The following is a 20,965-nucleotide window of genomic DNA, read 5'->3' as shown; positions in this document are numbered from 1 at the left end:
TCTACTTGTGACAACAGCTACAGCGGCTACAACTTGGGGAAATGTGACCTCCCCGCTGCTTTTATAGCCCTTCAGGAAGCAGATATGGGATTTATTCACCAGCCGATCTCAACTGATGAAAAGTTTGATCTTTTGGAAAGTTCCTTAGAGAAAATCGTCAAAAATGCAAGTCCGATGAAGAAATTTGGTATCTCACGCTTCCCTAGGTGGTTTAATGATGACCTAAAAAAATGCATTATTGAAAAGAAAGCTGCGCATGCACGTTTCAAGAGAAGTTTCAATCTTGTCCATTATTATGAATTCTCAAGGCTGAGAGATAATTGTAGGTCACTGTCTCGTGAATGCCACATTCGATATTTATCCAATGTTCAATCAAACATATCTTCTAATCCACGAGCTTTCTGGGGACTAGTTAAGGCTCAAAGAAATACTCCTGACATGCCGTCTAGTCTGCATTTGGATGACGAAGTAGCCAGTGACACAACAAGCATATGTCAGCTGTTTTCCAGTTATTTCAACTCGGTCTACTCTCCATCGTCACGAGTTTCACCTAGCTTTAGCTATCCCGTATTCGATTCTCTCTGTGTCATAACAACCTCAACTGAAGAAGTTCTCAGCAAGCTTAAGAATCTGGACACTACAAAGGGAGCTGGAATTGACAATATGCCGCCATCTATGCTTCATCACTGCCGATCTCTCTTAGCTGAACCCCTCACAGTGTTGTTCAACGAATCACTTAACAAAGGAATCTTCCCTAGCTCTTTAAAGTCGGGCTTTATCATTCCTTTACATAAAGCAAATGATCCCAGCGACATACGGAACTACCGTCCAATCACTATTCTGCCGGCAATTGGCAAAGTCTTTGAAAGTATCGTAGTAGATAGACTGAATCCTTTTCTATCCAAAATAATCCATCCTTCCCAACATGGCTTTATGAAAGGCAAGTCTACTGTCTCCAATCTCCTGCTCTTTCAAGAATATGTCTTGTCTGCCTTTCGCAAGAACTACCAAGTTGATGCAGCCTACATTGATATGGCAAAAGCCTTCGACAAGGTCGACCATACAATTCTTGTGTCTAAGTTGCTGGGCTACGGAGTGGCTGAACCTCTTTTGTCATGGATTTCTAGTTATCTTCAAAAACGTTCTCTTGTCGTGAGGATTGGTTCTACCACTTCCACTCAGTTCTCACCTTCTTCAGGAGTTCCACAAGGTTCTTTGCTGGGACCTTGCCTCTTCAATGTTTTTGTCAATGACCTACTAGACAATTTAACTGTAAAGGCCTTACAATTTGCTGACGACCTGAAGATTTTCACTACTGTGTCTACACCAGAAGACTCTCAAGAAATTAAAAATAGCCTTTCTGAAATTGAGGATTGGTGTGTCAGGAATAACATGTCTGTAAATCCCAGTAAGTGCTCTTGTATAACCTATCACCGCATCAAATCCCCAGTCATGTACGTATACTCCATTTCTGGTACATCCATTCCACGGTCCCAGTGTATAAAAGACCTAGGCGTTATTTTTTCCAGCGACATGGGATTTTCTGGGCATATAGACCACATCAGTAACAAAGCAAACAAGATGCTTGGTTTCATAGCAAGATTCTCCAGAGGCATCGACAACCCTTCTGCTCTTCGCTCTCTGTATTGTTCCCTTGTGAGACAGCTAGTGGAATATGCAAGTCCCGTGTGGTCGCCTTACACTGTTGGCAATAGGACGAGACTGGAGGCTCTACAAAGGCGTTTTCTTCGTTTGGTTGGTGTCCGGCTGGGTTTTGCCTATCTTGATGTGCCTGTGGAGGAACTGTCCAGCAATCTGAACTTGTCACCTCTTGCCCTGCGACGTGACGTGGCTGATGTTATTCTTCTCTGGAAGATAGTCAATGGTCACATGAACTGTCCAGATCTCCTAGCTGAAATCGACCTCAGAGTGCCTACAAACACAAGATCTCGAGATCTGCTGGGTCGAAGATACCACTCAACCAACTTCGACTTCAACAGTCCTTTCGCAAGGTTTACTCGCCTGGGAAATCGAGTTGCGTCTGGGTGTGACCTGTTTTTCGATGGACTTCAGCAGGTTCGTCGGCAGGCCTCCTCTCTTCTTCTTTCTGGGAAAGACTAGTAATTAATTTATTGTTGTTTGTTAATCTTTATTTTCTGTTGTTGCTGTGTTAGAGTATTTATTGTTGTTTGTTAATCTTATTTTTTTGTTGTTGTTACGCTTTGGATATTTATAACCTGTTATATCTTTGTTAACTTATATTTATCATCAAATTTTACTTACCTATTTTGTTGTATTCAACCATCATGTTTATCTTTGTAAATTGGCTGCTGCCGTTGGAAATAAAATAAAATAAAACAATCCTTAATAAATCATAGGTCTAATAACAATTAATTATCTTATAATAAGTTCAATTAGTATGCCTAGTCTATTTCAAACATTCCAACAAGAATAAAACCCTTGATTAAATAGTCTAGTATTGACACAGTAAATAAAATTAAAATGCGATTATTCTACAGAAAACAATCGCATAATTGGGTGCTAATACATTGACAACAAATACATAACCTCTAAATCGCAATTAGTAAATTAAAGCAATAACAAAACAATATGGCGTCGTCTCAAATAAACGGTATCAGCATTCTGACACATACTTTCTCCCATAAGTTTGTCAACAACCTTTATCATGTGTAAGCGGTGAGAGTAAATATACGGAAATGGGATTTGTTCAATTTTGTTCAGAATTTAAAGGACTATAACATACTAAATTTTTATCAAAATTGTTCGAGCCAATTTTGGGAAATCCGATTTTTCCGTTATTTTATGGGGTTTTTATGGGGAAATAACATAATTTACAATAACTTTTGAACCGTAATTTTTACAGAAAAGGGATTTGTACCATTTTGTTCAGAATATAAAGGACTATAACATACTAAATTTTTATCAAAATCGTTTGGGCCATTTTTGGGAAAATCCAATTTTTCCGTTATTTTATGGGGTTTTATGGGGAAATCCCCATCTAAAATCAAAATTTCTAAAAAATGAAAAAAAGCTATCAAAATTGTAAGGACCATAACCTACTATGTTAAATCAAAACTGGATTTCTAAAATCCTATTTTTCGTTATTTTATGGGGGTTTTATGGGAAAATAACATAATTTACCATAACTTTTGAACCGTAATTTTTACAGAAATGGGATTTGTACCATTTTGTTCAGAACTTAAAGGGCTACAACATACTAAATTTTAATCAAAATCGTTTGGGCCATTTTTGAGAAATTCCGATTTTTCCGGTTTTTTATGGGTTTTTATGGGAAAATCCCCATTAAAAATCAAAATTTCAAAAAAATGAAAAAAACGCCTGGAGATACCATGGATTAGAACCTACATACCAAATTTCATCGAAATCGGACCACAGGTGTAGTCTCTAGCTCTGTACACATCCAGACACACAGACACACACACACACACACACACACACACACACACACACAGACATCACTTCGAAAACCACTTTTTTGGGTCCAGGGGGGCCCAAAACGAACATATCCACTCAAAACTCAAACTCGAAAATTTTGACGAAAACAATACTTTCTCCATATACTATGGTATAGGGGGAGAAAGTAAAAGAGTAATTTTTTGCCGAAAGAGAGGAAGAAGAAAGTGCAGTCAACCTCCAACAACAGCTCGATAGGTGTTGAGTAGTTTTGGTTGTATAAGTCCACCGTCAACCGTTTCAAAAATACGAAACGATTGGAAATGGAATGACTCGACACTCAACTCAACAGTCAACCATTTCAAAAATAGGGCCCCAGGCCAACCTAACAACACGAAGCTCTGAAACAAAAACATCAAAAACAGTGGTACGTTTTTAAAACACAGAGTGGTTACTCCAGTTATATTATTATAGCTCAGTGGTGTAGAGCCGTCCAAGACGGTCTGGTTGCAGCCAGACGGTGGTCTGGAGGTCTGGTCTGGTAGTGTGTGGGGGGCTTAATTCAGTCGGTAGTTCAGAGAGTTCAGTTCAGCGTTCAGCTCAGTGTGGTCGGTGGTTCAGTTTCAGTTCAAGTTCAACGCCCGCCTAGTTCAGTTACTAGTTAGTGAAGTTGAAGTTCAGTTAGTTAGTTCGGTTGGCAGCACACACACACACAGACAGAGGCAGACTCTTTTTGGTAAATGGCATTTATTTTTTATTTATAAGCTAAAATTTTGGTGTAGGCCTACTAAAGTATGTATTTTTAGTCAATCTTATAAACAAGTGAAGTGAGTTCCATTTTCGTACAAAGGGACCCAAAAAACGTCTACTGTAGTAGTAGTGTAAGTTTTTTTTTAGTTCTGTAGGCTAAGTAGCCTAGGCCTAAATGTTTTTAAATGTGAAAACTAGGCCTATGAATGCTCAGTCTCAAGTTAGAATACACGCACTAATATAATTTGATTTAGGCTGCTTGTTAATTTTAAGTTTGCACTAATCAATCAAACTTAATTCCTAGGACCTAGGTCGTGTAGGCTACGTCTAGCCTAGGCCTAGTTTGGCCATACTATCAAATTGTAAAATTTGAATTTCCTGTCGCTTCTTAAGTTGCATTTTTTTCAGAAATACTAAGTTTGGTTGAAGTTGAAAAAATAAAAGAGTAACATAATGGAAAGGTGTATCATCTGAATGAACTAATATAGGTTAGGTTTAGATTACCTTTTTGCTGTCAAAACAATCTCTTGGTGATAGTAGGTTTAACGATGAAGTTACAGAAGAATATCTGTTTTATTGTTGAATGGCATTGTGGTCGAAGAGCCATCTGAGGTTGCAAATATTCTCAACAATTTTACTCAACAGTTGTTCGAAGTTTATCTTCACAAAATGCCCTCAGCACATCTGTAGAGAATCCCAGTAGGCCCTACTCCTTTTCTGCCATCTTACAAAAACTCTTTCTACTTGTTTCCCAAAACTGAGACAGAAGTAATGCATGTAGGCTAAGTATAGAATTAAAACCCAAGTCATCGTCAGGATATGATGGATTTTCCATCTTATTAGACAAACTATAGCCTACTCGCTTGGGATCAGAGGTGTGACTCACTCTTGGATAGAATCTTATCTGACCGGCAGAACTCATCAGTTCATAATCTGTTCATTGATAACCGCGCAACTGTTCAAAGTCGGCATTTTCACCTCCCTTGGCAATCACTGCAGGAGTTCCCCAGAGCTTGAAATGAAATGAAATGAAATGAAATTGAAATGAAATTATTTATTGTCGTTAAAACTATGTACAAAGTTCATGACAATCGTCAAAATAAAAACAAAACAATCAAGATGGCTCTGGCAACTAAAATATCTAAAACTCTAAACCAAAGTAGGCCTACTCTTCATGTTTATACAGGCAAGCCTGGGTCAGAGTAGTTTTCATAGCATGTTTGAATTTTAAAACACACAGGTTTTTGATGGATGCAGGCAAGAAATTGTACATTTTAACACCTTGGTACTCAAAACTATTTTGAGTGGCTGTATACTTATGCCTTAGTGTAGACAGATTATCTTTTGATCTAGTACAGTAGTTGTGCACATCAGATATCTTTTCAAAGTGAGAAATGTTTTCTTTTACATATAACAAACTTGCCAAAACATACAAAGATGGAAATGTGAGAATGTTAAGACCCACAAAAAGGGGCTTACAATGTGTTCTTCTATTCACACTACAAATTAACCTCACCGCCTTCTTTTGTAAAGTAAAGAGCAACCTGTTAGCATAAAAACTGTTGGCCCACAGTGAGGTACCATAGGACAAATAGCTATGAATGTGGCCATAATATATACAAATAAGGACATCAACTGAAACAGTGGATCTAAGTGCTCTTATCATAAATATGCCTTTTACAATCTTAGAAGCTACAAAATCTACATGTGAAAACCACTTCAAGTTTGACTGCAAGTGAAAACCCAAAAACTTCAGAGTGTTTACATCATTACCATTACTGCTAAGACTAATAGTTAGGTCTTGAGTCTTATCAGCATTAAGACATAACTTGTTTGCATTACACCAGTCATTAATAACAGCAGATTTTGTATCCAATGTATCTGTAACGTCATTCAAAGAGTTACCCCGTACACACAAGGCCAAGTCATCAGCAAAAAGAAAGCTTTTTACAGATAAGTCATTAATATTACAAGGTAAGTCATTTATATACAGTATAAACAGGGTAGGGCCCAATATAGAGCCTTGGGGCACTCCGTGGGGCACTCGAACAGGGCTAGAATAAGTGCCGTTTAGATAGACTTTTTGCCATCTGTCACTTAGATAAGATTGAAAGAACTTAACCAAAACTGCATCAAGGTTATAGCAAGAAAGCTTATCCACAAGGAGATCATGAGCCACTGTGTCAAAGGCCTTAGACATGTCGTACGATCTAAACACTATGCCACTTTTGGCCTCTAAACTTTGAAAGCAATTTGATATCAGTGCCTGGGTTGCTTGGACAGTGCTGTGTTTGGGCCTAAAGCCAAACTGACTACTTGCTAAAAGGTTACTATCCTCAAGATACTGAGAAAATCTACGATGTACGAGATGTTCCAAGACCTTCGACACTGCAGGGATAATAGATATAGGCCTATAGTTAGCAATAACATTTTTAGGCCCCTTTTTATGGACTGGTATAACCTTAGAAATCTTGAACTTGTTTGGGTAGCAACCTTGTGTTATACAGAGATTAAATAGGTATGTCGAAACTTCACTTATGTAACTAGAAGCTAACTTCAAGATGGGGACATTAATTCCGTAAATATCTAAACAAGAGCTATTGTTAAGACTGTTGATGGCTGCATACACCTCTTCTACAGTAAATAGTTCAAGCCTAAAAGCATTGTTGTCCTCAATAGTCGGAAGAACGTTGCAAGATGTCAAATTACTTAGATATTGCTCAGGACCATTAGAAGAGGCGGGAACATTACTTCTCAGGTTTTCAACACAGTCGACAAAGTAAGAGTTCAGTCCATCGGCAGTTAGGCAGTCAGGAATAGACAAAGGCTTACTGTTACAGTTGCTTAATTCATTAATGATTGACCAGGATGTTTTAGAAATATTACTAGAGTTTTGCAATAAACTGTTGTTATGGTCAAGTTTGGCTTTCTTGATTTCTTTGCGGTACTGCAACTTTAATGAGTTGTACTTAGTTTTAATTTCAGCAGTCCCTGCATTACAAAACAAAAAATATAGCCGGTCCAGCTCATTTTTCATTTTTACAAGTCCTTGATGATACCACCTTTTGTTAGGTTTGTTGTTAGAACCGACAGTTTTCAAAGGAATCGAACTATTTAAGGCCCACAACAGTTTGTCGAAAAACACTTTGAATTTAGCATTTAAGTCTAGGCTATGGTCATACAGTTCAAACCAATTCAACTGGCCAAGGTTAGATAAAAATGTTAAAGAATTCTGAGGATTTAATTTCCTAGTAACTTTTCTCGGTAAAGAAATTGGATTAGATTTAGAATATGACTCAATGTTCATTGACAGAAAGGCCGCATTATGATCTGAGACAGGAGTGTGTATAACTGAGGCTTCCCATCTATCTGGGTGTACTGAGGTCACAATATTGTCCAAGCAGGTACCTTTGTTTACACTTCCAGCTGCAACATTAGGCCTAGTGATTTCATTAATTGCAGTGTGAAGACCAAAACTAGATATTAGGTTTTTAAGTTCCCGGACTTCAATGCTGTCAGACAGGAAGTCTATGTTAAAATCACCTGTGCAAAAGAAGTCAAGTTTCACACCATGCATAGTTGAGAATACATCATGCAGTTTATCCAGAAATAAAGAAACATTACCTGAGGGTGGTCTGTAGAAGTTTACAATCACTGTTTTGTACTTAACGATGTACACCGCTGAGGCTTCAAACGTGAGTTCTTCCACTAATATACTCAAATTTAACTTATCGTAAATTATAAAGTCTAGGTTCTCTTTTACAAGTATAGCAGACCCACCATGTTTAGACATTGATCTAGCAAAAGACGTTGCAACTAAGTAGCCTCTTAGGCTTAAGCTATTAATATCATTTTGCGAGACCCAGTGTTCAGTCAAACAAATCACATCCACACTACTGTCATACCCAAGCAATCGTAGATAATCTAGTTTGTTGGTAATAGATTGAATATTCCACAGGAGGATGTTTAATTTTTTAGCTGACCTAGATAGTGTTTTATTAGATGACTGGGGCAAGCAAATGTTAGAGGAGTTCCCAATCGCTTTGTTATGCGAAGAGAGTTGTGTGTCAGAGTTATCTGACACTTCAGACTCTACGTTAAATCTACAGAGTCGGGGGGAGTTTCTAAAAAATTTTCCTGGTGCTTAACAGTGCTTGTTGCTTTTTTAGCAAACCTGAAGGCATTTATATATGCCCCAGTAGGCCAGAACTCAGGCAAATATATTTTGTCCCACAAGTGAGCAGGAACCCCTACCTTAAATGTTCGATAGCCTGGGAATCTGTTCCTCATTTGTGTGACTTTATAATCACCACTAATTTCATCACTTATATATTTATTAACTGTGTCACAGTCAACGTCTGTAGCCAGCCTTGAGATAAATAAATACCTGTATTTGTTGACAGTTTTTAGTTTGTTGCTAGTATTGGCAGAACCTGTAATAGAATTTTCGTTATTAAAATGTTGTTTTCCAGAACTTTGTATTTGTTTGTACACCTTCTTAAGACCATTAGTGTTAACTGCACTTGTACTTGTTGTAGTTGGTAGGTTAGGGTTATGTTTATACGGTTTTGACAGTTCAGTTTGACGTTTTCCACCATTCCTCTTCACTGATGTTTTTTGTTTGGCAGGCGTAACAGTTTCGCTGTTTCGCTTGTCTACTACAGGAGCAGACGTCGCAGGAAAACTAGCAGAACTTTTGGCGGCAGACGACACGAGCAAAGTAGTCGAATTATTGACAGACTGATGACAACTACTAAGATTATAATTAGAATTGTCTTTATGATTGTGAATAATATTCTTTGAGTTGTCATTTGAAGATTTAGATGAGTCTATAAATTTTTCACTATTAGCAATCATTTTAGATTTATTTCTCAAAACACTTGCAAAAGTGTTACTATCTTTTAACATAAGATCACTGACAGCCTCTGCCTGATTAGACAAAGCAGTTTTTAACCTTACATTTTCTATTTTAATTTCGGAAATTTCTGCTTTAATTTCTGAGTTGTTTTGAGATAGTTCATTGATTTTTGATATCAAATATTCAATTTTCTCTGAACAAGGGCAGATATGGTTGACAATTGAGTTGGTGTCGTAAGCTACCAAATTGTCTGTGTTGTTACTCACGTTACTTTCAGCGACGGAGCATATATCACACTTCCAATCAATTTGAGAACAATTTCCCACTATGTTTGATTTTGATAAACTGGTACAATTTAAATGAAACATATATTTACATTCACCACTACATTGGATTTTGTCAGATTTTAAATTAATGATTTTGTTACATGAGCCACATTTTAGTGACTTGTTTCTTGGCGGAGCCATCTTGATAAAGTAACTTGGTGCACTTGGTGCTTGGTCCAGTCTTATTCGTCCTTTTTATCAATGACCTGCCAAGTTATGTGCCTGAGTCTGAGGGCAGGGCATGTTTGTTCCCCAATGATACTTCATTGTCCTTATCTGCAGCAGCAGTGCGAGCCCTCAAGGCAAAAGCAATTGGGCAGGTCAGTTCAATATTGCATTGGTTCTACTGCATAACCTTTTTGTCAACGGTACTAAAACTCAAAGGATTGAGTTTCATGTTAGAAACAAAAAATAACACAGCACCACTGGGTGTTTCCATAAACAACAATCATTTCATTCCGTCCTCTTCAGAAACTAAGTTCCTAAACTAAGACGCATGTCCACATCAATAACTAACTTAGGCTAATTGAAATTCACACTTTATGTAGATTCTTTTTGTAAAAAATTGAGCTCTAACTTAATAAGTTATATTCCTATTAAGAAATTTGGCAACCTTTTTTTGGACACATAAGTAGGCTACTACTGATGGCTTACTACAGATTGGTTTTTCCTTATCTAGGCTATCATATGCAGGTGCAATTTGGGGACATGAGGGTCAAAATTCCAAAAGATAATTTAAATTGCAAAAGAAAGCTATCAGAACAGCTTTTAAGAAGCACCGTGAATTTTCCTGTAAAAGACTTTTTACTAACAATCAAACTCTTACTTTTCCGTCCATTTACCGTAGGATTAACTGGCTCCAATTCGTTGAGAAAAATGTTGACCTTTTCCCAAATCCGTCTCACTCTCAAAGCTGTTTCAGTATAGGCTAGACATCCCAAGACACAACACTGCTTTTTTTTAACCATTTATTTATAATGGAATTAAGCTGTTTATTGCAATGCCCGCTCCCCTGAAGTGGAATCCAATGAGGACAAATTTGGTAAAGGAGTTAGTTCTCTAGTTTTATTGCAATCTTTCTACAGTGTAGAAGGCTTTATAAGAAACCTATAGTTATTTATTCTTACAGTACTTAACAATGATTTTAGTTGTATATTTTGTCTATAAAAATCTGTTGTTTTACTAGTTTGACAATTAGGGTAGACCTATGCAATTTCTACTGTTAAAAATATGCCTAAAGATATTTGAGTTTGAGCTGTTTCGTGTTTTTTTTAACCACTCAAGAATGTCTTGCTAATCCCTCAAGGAGAAATAAATAAACGGAAAATACATAAGTTATGGATACAACACACAAGAAAATACATTTAAAGAAATGTGACCAGACGCTGATTCACGAGACACGGCGCCAGTGGAAGATACAGGGTTTTGGACAGTCGCAATTTAGGCCTACCTAGCCTACATGAGTTACCGGTACCTTATGTTACTGGTTATTAAGTTTCCTGCGGTAGCAGTATTTTTGGATTCAGTGTGAAAAATCCTGTTAGTAGACATATAATAAATTTTTTCATTGGTGAAGATACATTCAACCTTTGTCATATTCTCAAAGTTAATAAGTTATGAACCTTTTATAAAATAAATTGCCAAGTTTATTTCAACAGTTAACCAATTTATAACTATTTTTAGCCAGTGGAGAAGAATACCTGCTGTACATAGCCTTATGTTACGACAAAGCTCTCTCCCAAAATGAGAGACGAAGATTCAGATTGGTGGTCTGGTTTGCAAACAGTGTCATCGTTTGACAATGGTAATTTTACATTTCAAATAACCTCCTATAAATAAGGCTTGATTGATCTTAAGTTTAGCTTAGCCTTTTAAAGCAGTCTTAGGCTTAAATCTTAAAACTTGACCTTACAGTCTGTCCTTGCTCCTCACTTTTCTCTCTGAGTGGCAGACAAATTAGTTAGTACCATTGTCTGCCGCTTTCCGCACTCCTCTGCTCTCTCGTACTCGTTTGCTCTGCTGACTACTGTCAAATTCAAATGTTAGTGGCACTGAGAGGTTATAACCGTAAACATAACCTCTCGTAGAAGTTACGAGTAGTAATTAAATAGTAATTAAACGACACTCGCAGAAGTTTTTAAGGCACTCGCCAAAAAGGCTCTACTTAAATTTAGACTATAAATTTCTACTTGTGTCATTAACGCCATCTTTAAGCGATCGTTGCGTAAACTACTGTTTCAAAACACAATCACCTTAAAATAGTGTTTTTTGTTACACACACTGTTTGTTATAAACATATATCTATAATACAAACCCTCGCTGCAGCAAACCTGTAGATATATATATAGGCCTATATAAATATACAGGGTGGTTGAAAAGTAACTTGCACCCCCCCCTTAACTTTTAAACCATTTGAGATATTTGAAATCGGTTTGTGGCAACCTTCTTAGATATGAGGGCTACAATAATTATGGTCAGTTTTGAAAATTTTGCCCTTAGGGGTTGTAGCGGGGGTAGCTCAAACTTTTCAAATGACAAGTATAGTCGAGTTTTGTATCATTTTACAGGTCTTGACGAAACATAAACATTGACATAAATAAAACCAAAATCGGCTCAGTAATAACAAAATGGCGCCCTAAAACGTTTCAAATCCAAATAACCATGTGGGTGGCAAAAAAATTAACTTGCACCCTCTTTAACTTTTTAACTATTTGAGATATTTGAAATCAGTTTGCGGCAACTTGTTTGGATACAAAGGGCTACAATAATTATGGTCCGTTTAAAAATTTTGCCCTTAGGGGTAGCGGGGGTAGGGGGTAGCTCAAAATTTTCAAACAGCAAGTATAGTCGAGTTTGGTATAATTTTACAGGTCTTGACGAAACATAACAAATAACATAAAGAAAATAGAAATCGGACCATTAATAACAAAATGGCTGCTAAAAATGATTGAGGAAATGGTTATTTAAAATAATTTTAAACTGAGCGGCAGACAATTTGAACCAGACAGACAACAGCTCCAATGTCCAATGCTGTCTATATTAGAGGAGCAGGGACAGGCTGTAAGGTCAAGTAATGAGAATTAAGCTAACTTAATACAATATTTCTTTTTCAAGTGATCTAGTCTCTTATGATCATAAATTACCAGCAACTTTTGTATTCAGCTTGAAATAAGTTCAATAAAAAATCAATTTAATTTATTTGCTACAGTATCTAACTTACGGTATAGTTTATTTTTCCCAAGTATTTTAACTTTTTAATTAGTAGGCCTGCTATGTCAACAACTAATAAGATTGTCATATAAAACTTTTGTCGCACACAAGCTTGAACTGGCGTTATGCAAGTTAATGACAGTTTTATGAAATTTACATATACTGTACCATTATGTAATTTAAAGAAAGGTGGTCTTGGGACGGCAAAGGTCTGGAAAGTTTTTATGTTATGACAAGACCCACTCTATGAGCATGCTGTGCTGCTAAACTAGGTAATACTTATAAGGCTACTTAGGCTGTCTTATGATGTCTAAAGACATCTTCAAACTTGAAGTAGTGAAAGATAAATTGTCTGGTTGTGTTGGATACTGTAGTAATATGAGTGTGACAGGTGTGCCCAGCCCTACAACCTTGGACGCCGGAGATGGCATACAACAGTTCAATCCATCGAGTCTCCTCGTTGAGTCACTCATTGGACAACTCTGCAAACTTGCAGAGAAGAATCCCAGGCATCAAAAACAACTGTACTTGAGTGAGTAGTGAGAACATTGATTAAAGTGTAGGCCTATCGTACAAAAAGTTCAACACAAGAATTTCTTGTTAATTTATTCTTTTTATTCTTGCGATAAAAGCTAAAGTCTTAGTCATAGTCAAAAATCTTGATTTTTGTACACTTTAAAACCTGCTAAGCTTGAGTATAGCTCAAATTAGTTTATTGAATCTCATATGCAATGCTAGTGTGCTTATAGCTGCACTTTTCACGTTCCATCAACGGTGGCATGGTAGTAGCTACGCTACACTGATAGTGGCTGATATGTCTTGGGTGGAAGTTGACGGCATTTGAGTTTAATAGGGTTTGCACACAACACATGATTAGCTTCTTTTTACATTATAGAGGAGGACAACGATTTTATTTTATTTTAGCTAAATTTGGATTTACAAATTTAGTTAACATATTTTAGTTAATCAGCCGAGAGGGTCCTCTCCGGTGTGACCCGCTGGGGCCATATCGATTCTAATTACGTCCCTGACGTTATTAATGGGTCTTTTACTCTTCAATTTTGGGGATTGCTGAAATTTACAACATTGGTTTTATTTGTGTTTAAAATAGAATCCCTTCCCCTAGACTCGATTCCAAAAGTCGATTCTTGATTCTACTATAGGGGTGTGCGAAGCAGCAAAAAATTTTCGATTCGAAGCAACGATTCGATTCAAAAGATTTTCGATTCGATTCGATGCAACTCGATTCGAAGCGATACGGTATTTTTCTATTCATAATTGTCAATTGAGTGGATTAACAATAATTAAAATTTACCACATTTGTGTAATACAAATTTTTGTTGATGTGGTATTAGGCCTATTCATACTTAACATATGAATTTTATGTGAAAAAATATTTATTTTCAATCATAGGGATTAGAATAACCTGTATTGCTGGAAATACCAGTGAGCTGCTTTACTTGCCTATTTCATAATTTTTACTTGGAATTGGCTCAACTGCAAGAAAGAAGAAAATATTTTTTTATCAAGACATTCATTCTCATTTTAATAACTGTTTAAATAACTAAATAGGTACCGGTAGCTAAATTACAACAAATTTGAATGGAACTTAATATAAAAAGACCATTAAGAAATAAATTTACATATCACAAGTTTAGAGCCTGAGGACCGGCTTCAGGACTGCAAGTAAGAAGAAAATAAAAATAATATGTTTCCACCATGCAATATGTATCATTCATTCCCTGCCTCCTAACCTCCTTAGTATAATAACCTCACACTTACATTATTTGTTACATCATCATAAATAAAGAACTATCTATTATTGGCATCAGTAGGCCTACAGCTTTACATAGGCATTATTTTTTATAGGGCCTAAAATAGTAATAGGCTAAGCAACATGACAAGTGGAGAACTCATTGAAGAAAAGATATTGTGTAAACTAATTTACTATAAAACTCAAAAACAGTAAATAACACACAAACATTGTTTATGGTATAATTATTAAGGAATGTAAAAAATGCATATCATGTCATATAGTAGTATAGACCTACTGCAAGAGATTAAAATCCTAAAACAACTGATTTTGATTTTGAAAAGAATTAAAAATCCATAAAATAAAGCCAAACAATATCACAATATTACATCTATATATTATTTAAGAGTTACTTTTCGGGTACCTAATTACCTGAAAAGTAACTCTTAAATAATATATAGAAGATTAAAATAATATTAAATCAAGAGATAAGAAAGTTAAATGCTAACTTCTAGTGCCCTTGGCAACACAGGTCAATGTTTTTAAACTACCCTCAATGTTTTTGGAACAGCAGGGTCTTTTTCTCTGAAGGAAGGGTAGTAGCAATGAATATAGTAGTATGTCAACAAAAACAATGAATCACTCTCACCAGCCAGGCCCGGCAACGATGTGTGCATTCAAGGTCATAGGCCCTCCCCCTCCCCTCTTAAACCACCCGGTTGCTACCCAGTTGCTTCAATTGCTGACAAAATGCAAGTGATGAAACAAGGAAGTAGAGACAAAAAAATATATTTCTTTATTCAAAAACACAAAACTGTTACAGATCATTTTCAAAGAAATTAATTCATTGTAATTTGTGAGTTGTAAATTTTTTTAACCCCATCCAACCAAGATACAGATCTGTTCACTATATCAGATATTTCTTTTGTTTATAATTTATTATGTAAAATACTAAAATATATTTTTAATTAGGTATGGAATAAACAATAAATGATTAAACTAGTATGTCTGAATAAATAGTCTTTCTATTCTTTTGAATTTGTTTTCTTTGCACTATTAGTGTTGCGTCACGGCTTTTGTCTTGTCACTCTTGTCAGTAGACGACTAGACTGGCTCTGGCTAGTGGCAGTGCGGCAATTGCTCTGTTGTGTTTTTATTCTTAAAGGTCGTGAGCCAACTTAATCTTTAATTCTCATTTGAACATTTTAATTCCTCTGTAATAATAGATATAATAATATAAGTGTTTCTTTGGAAATAAATTATTCTTTTTTTTTCGTTTGCCCGAACAGACCCCTAACAAAAATACCAAATGTATCAGTCTATAACATTAATCTTACTAGTTAAGTATTAAGTAACAATTTTTCAGACTTATTTTTAAAATGATTTTGGAGTAACATATCTTGTTTTGGCTAGGTTTACAGTAGTAAAATATTTCTCACACTGCTTACATTAAGACAAAAAACAAAACCTCTCATCATTTGCAATGTCAAAACAAAAAATAATATAAAACAATTAAAGCTCTATTTAATGCAAAGAATGTATTAAATAAGAACGCCTTCGTAAAGGAAACGCAACAGCAACGCGCTCCTGTATTGCGGGTATTGCATTGACTTTCTGCAGGCGTTTTCGTATATGGATACTGACTCCCTCATGAATCGAATCGTTTTTTGACCACCACTGAATCGAATCGCGATTCGATGCATCAAATCGAATCGAATCGAAATTTCGATGCATTTTCGATGCATCGCACACCCCTACTACTAATTCTCAGCTTTGGAATCGGAATCGAGAATTGACCGCCTAAAGTCAATTCTGTTACGAATTCCCGACTCGTCTCCGAAGATCTACACGATCGAAAATTACTGCTAATGCCGCAGTCATGCAAGACAACGATTACGTTTCCGTGACAATGGGAGAAGATACATGGCAGTGGGAGACGCTCAGAGTTCAGCCTTGATTGCGGAAGTCAACAATTATGTCTACACGACCGCAAGACATGTTGTTGATTTTGCCGCAAAGACGATGATGATGGTAACAGAACTCGGGGGTTATTTAAGGGGGTTCCATGACCGCGGGAGACAATGACAATGTTTAAATAACCGCAGGAAATGATCAAAATTTTGCCACAATTGTGGAGGACGATGATGACGTCCCGTTGTCGCAGAGGTTATGGAGGTTTTTGCTGTGACATTGTGAGAAAAAGACAATGTCAGCACAGCCGCGGGAAATGAACAACATTTTTTCTGCGATCGTGGAAGACGATGCTGAGGCTCCGTAACCACAGGGGCTCTTCAGGGTTTTTCCGTGACAGCGGGAGACGATGACGATGTCCACACAGCCGCGGGAAATGATCAGAATTTTGCCGAGATCGCAGAAGACGATGATGTTCCGTTACTGCGTCGGTTTTTCTGTGACCGTGAGAGACAATGACGATGAGTGACGGAATGGTACGCAAGTAGGTTAGGACATTTTAAGACGGCCCCACCAACGTTCATGATGAGCAACGCACTGGGTACGGGGACAGTAATGACGCCGCCCAGTGCGTTACTCATCATGAACGTTGCTGGGGCCGTATTTAAATGCCCTTATCCATGACCACCTTATCGATGATTTTCAATGGCTTTCACACTTAAAAATCTAATTACAACGCACACTTCACAGTCGGCGGCAGTCTCAATTGGCAGCACCATTTTGAATGCTCGAAACCAGACGTAAACACGGCCGATTGTTCTCGAATTTCCGGCTAGGTATTACCAATAGATGCCCATACACAGCGCAAATGTCGAACATGCCAATCGCAGTGCTGGAACAGAGAAATTTAAAAACGGTACTTACTTAAAAAACATGCCTCGTATAAAGACTACTTTGGCCTGTTTTAATTGATTTGGAGATACTTGAAACAAAATAGGAATTTATGAGGTGGCATCGAGCGATTTCCTTATGTTTGTTTTTACAGCTTTAATTACTGTTATCAAAACTTCATCCTTACCACTAGAGAGTTTTTATTTTGAAATTGATCTTTTTTTGTAATTGTCTCTCTTATCTAAAGGCCTTAAATTAAATTTTCAAAATGATCTTAAACTCATGTGTTTGAATTCTACACATATTTTACCACAGGATTGACCTCTTCAGATAACCTGATCTTCCACCATTAGAAACAATCAATGATTCAATTATAAACCTAGATTTTGATGTAGGCCTATGAATAAAATTTATAACTATAAACATAGACCTAGTTAAACATGAGATTGGAACATATTTTTGCAGCCTCATAAGATTCAAATGTTGCAACATATTCACTCAGCACTGGCTTTATCTACCACTTCCTTTGTGTGATAAAAACATTGGAGGTCTATGTTGTTGTTGCTATCATGTTTATTTTCCTTTAAAATGTGATAGTTCTCTATGTGAAGTTGTTAATTGTAACACCAATACCAATGTAAGAAGAGTCGGATACCGTACTAAATATCAAAAGTTTTCAACTTATTGTTTTCGGCACTTATGAAGCATTCTTTATTCTATAGTAAAGATTATTACATTTGTTTATAATTGAATCAGCAATGTAATGACTAGACTACTCTTGGGGTAGAGCAGGGTCCCTGAGTTCTGGGGTTCAAATCCTGCCAATCACCAGTGGATCCTATTTAATTGAAAACACTACTTCTTAGCCTAGCCTAAAGTAAAGTGAAAAACAATCCCGGGCTAGAGCCTGGTAAACAAAGTATGTACAAAATATTTACAATGTAGATATAACTTACAGATATCATCATAATGAATTTCCCGTAAAATAAAAAACACCTTAGTTGCTTTACCCATGCTTTGCAACAGGATGAGGTTACAGAAGAGAATAATGTGGCTCTTTAGTTCTACTGTAGGTATATAATATAAAACCGTTACATATTGACCAGTAATAAAAAAAATCCAATGTTCCTCATAGTTTTATTAATGCTCTTATGTTTAGTTCAAATCAACAATCAACTGTGTAAAATGATGAACTATCAAATTTTAAAACCACATTCAATTCGGCTAGTCATTTCGGAAGGATAGTGATAATTCTCATAGCAGCGGATTTGAGGAGCTCAATTGATAGCCTCACACATACACTCAAATTTCTGGCTTGAACACAAATTGTTTGAATAAACTTGCATACACACAGTCAATACAGCTCGTCAAATCAACTTGTTGGTATCAAATTGACAATCTGAATTGAACAAGTCTATGGGGCTTTATAGACACATTAAATTATAAAAGTGCAAATTTCAATAAAATTTTCTCTTTTTAGCCATAGAGCCCAATAATATTTACCTCCAAAAGCTCTATTTTAAATTGTATACGGTATCCTTGAGCGTAGCATGAGAACATTTTAAGGATGTAAGTAGGCTCATGTATTGGCCAGGTTCGTGATCCACTGTAGGTAAACATTTCAACGCAACTAACAGATACAGCGACAGTGTTCTCTTGATTATAATTTAAATCATTGGTTTTGCAGAGATCTGCAAGAAGCTGCACCAGATGAAGTTGATTGATGAGACTTACGAGATGGACGAGTTTGAATCGATGAGGAGCTACTATCAAAAGGCCTTGTATCAGATGGTCTGTGCGGCCAAGTGTGCAAACAAGACTATGGACAAGAAAGCAGTCATCTCCAAGCCCAAGTGTGTAGACTTACATTGTTACGTGAGTTTTTAAACCAGTAGCAAGCTGGTTCTTTACAAATTGGTATAGAGCTTATACCATTTAAAAAGACGGTGCCACAATGTTGCATACTTTAATTGTAATTTAACTAAATAATAGAGCCTTGTGTGGAAAAAATCAGTTTTATTTTTTTTAGCCTGGATGATTTTTGGATCAAAGTGGTCCTAATTTTTAATTCCAACTTAAAGAACACACAAGCAACTCTTGCATTTGTGGGCTGACTTCTGAAAAGATGTATTAGTTGCTACAAAATTTTTTAGTAATGAAATTTTTTACTAATTAGCATTGTATTTTTCAAAGCTATTTCAGCAATTTTTACAGTAGAGAAATAATTTATTCCTTGAAGATAATAGATCCTGGTGTAGCTTTAATACTGATTTAGACCAGGTGTTTCTTTAGCCAGGGGGCATCATAAAAGTTCAAGAGCAGCTGGATCCACTATCTAACTATAAATAAAATCTGACTTTCTCAGGATTGAATCGGCAACCTATTGATAACCGGGCAAGCGTTATAACCCCTCAGATACTCAGCTCTAAGCTGTTATAAGTTGTAACTAAGTAACATTAAACCTATTCCAAGATTTATTTTAATGTTCCAGCCAGCAAGTGTGTCTAAAGTCAAAGTCAGATGCCATTCATCTTGAGTGGTCCAGATACTCAACAGAATACGAGGAGATGGATTTCATTGCTCGCGGTGGCTTTGGCCAAGTCTTCAGAGCTCGTCATAAGTTGGACTGTGAATTGTATGCTGTAAAGAAAATATATCTAAGGTGCGTTTTCATCATGGTGGAAGTAAGACAGGTGCTATTCAGCTGTACGAGTTTGAGACTGTTCTGCGCATTGCGACGTGACGTCACTTTGGGGGCAAACCGCCTCGCGCGCTTATATAACTCAGTGCCACTGCTCGATTAACATCAACATTTTGAACAGTTAGAATTGGGAACAAATTGTAAAACATAACATGGACATAAATTGTAAGTGGAAGACGCGTGTTGTGAAAAAAATAGTCTGTAAATAAATAATAAATAATGGATATAAAAATGAATGAATAATAACTTACCATGAAATCACTCTTTATACTTGGCCTTTCTTAAAACTAAACATGAAAAAGTTAGTCGGCTACCAAATCACGTACTATTTGGTTAGAATCATCTGACCAGCGGGAAAGTTTTAGACAAATATTCAAATTTAACTATATACCGTTAGAGGCGATGAGCGTGTGATTGGAGCGTGCGCTGCGACTCTAGTCAGTTGCCATGTATTAATCACACATTGCCATCTAACAAATAGGCCTAATGTAGTTTTATGAATATAGTAGTGGTGATATTTTTATTCATGTATTTATATTTTTACTAGCAGAGTACCCGTCCTTCGTACGGGGTTAGCATGTAATGGTTAGCTTAAAATGCTTATTGCAGTTATACTCAAGCTTTGCGTTTGCAATGGAGGAGGACACATTTTGATAAATAGTATTATACACCTACCATAGCCATATGTTCCACCACTTCACCTAAACAATAGAAAAAAAATGAATAAAAAATTCACAAAATATCAAAAATTGTTCATGAAATTAAAAACAAACATAATTGTAAACAATCCTACTTTGACAGTTCCCATTGCAAATCACAGTTTTTTGTTACTGCTAAGTTAAAATTAGCTGTTTTTTATAAATACTAAAAAATTATAGTGCTGCACCTTTGAGATAAGAATATGCCTATATGTTAATCGGGAATGTTGAGCTATCATCATGCCAAATTTCAGCCCAATCCGTCCAGTAGTTTATGCGTGAAAAAATGTAGAGTACAAAGTACTGTATATCATCCTTATAACGTATAGCTACAGTGTATTTTATAATAAATGTGTGGCCTTTTTATCCAATAAAAGGCGGCCTCTGCTGAGCGCGAGGTCCGTTGCCAGTTGCCACTTGATATAATTATTC

General features: G+C 36.4%; 1 protein-coding gene across 2 annotated transcripts in view; it reads left to right on the top strand.

Moving 5' to 3' along the window:
• The first annotated feature begins 4,084 nt into the window (after positions 1–4,084).
• The window catches only part of LOC128999571 (eukaryotic translation initiation factor 2-alpha kinase 1-like), a 35,589-nt gene continuing 18,708 nt past the window's right edge, over positions 4,085–20,965 (top strand). Inside the window, exons 1-5 of one of the 2 annotated variants that reach the window (XM_054426146.1) lie at positions 4,085–4,171; positions 11,053–11,173; positions 12,971–13,111; positions 18,822–18,987; positions 19,626–19,796. In XM_054426146.1, coding sequence (XP_054282121.1) covers positions 11,113–11,173; positions 12,971–13,111; positions 18,822–18,987; positions 19,626–19,796 — 539 coding nt within the window. In that variant the 5' untranslated portion in view covers positions 4,085–4,171; positions 11,053–11,112. The other variant, XM_054426145.1, reaches the window with a different exon arrangement.

This window comes from Macrosteles quadrilineatus, unplaced genomic scaffold (genome assembly GCF_028750875.1).
Source record: "Macrosteles quadrilineatus isolate MER2022 unplaced genomic scaffold, UCM_ALF_1.0 Scaffold_8__2_contigs__length_117827958, whole genome shotgun sequence".
NCBI classification, from domain to species: domain Eukaryota; kingdom Metazoa; phylum Arthropoda; class Insecta; order Hemiptera; family Cicadellidae; genus Macrosteles; species Macrosteles quadrilineatus.
Note: the sequence above shows the minus strand (reverse complement) of the source record. Positions and strands in the feature narration are given on the sequence as shown.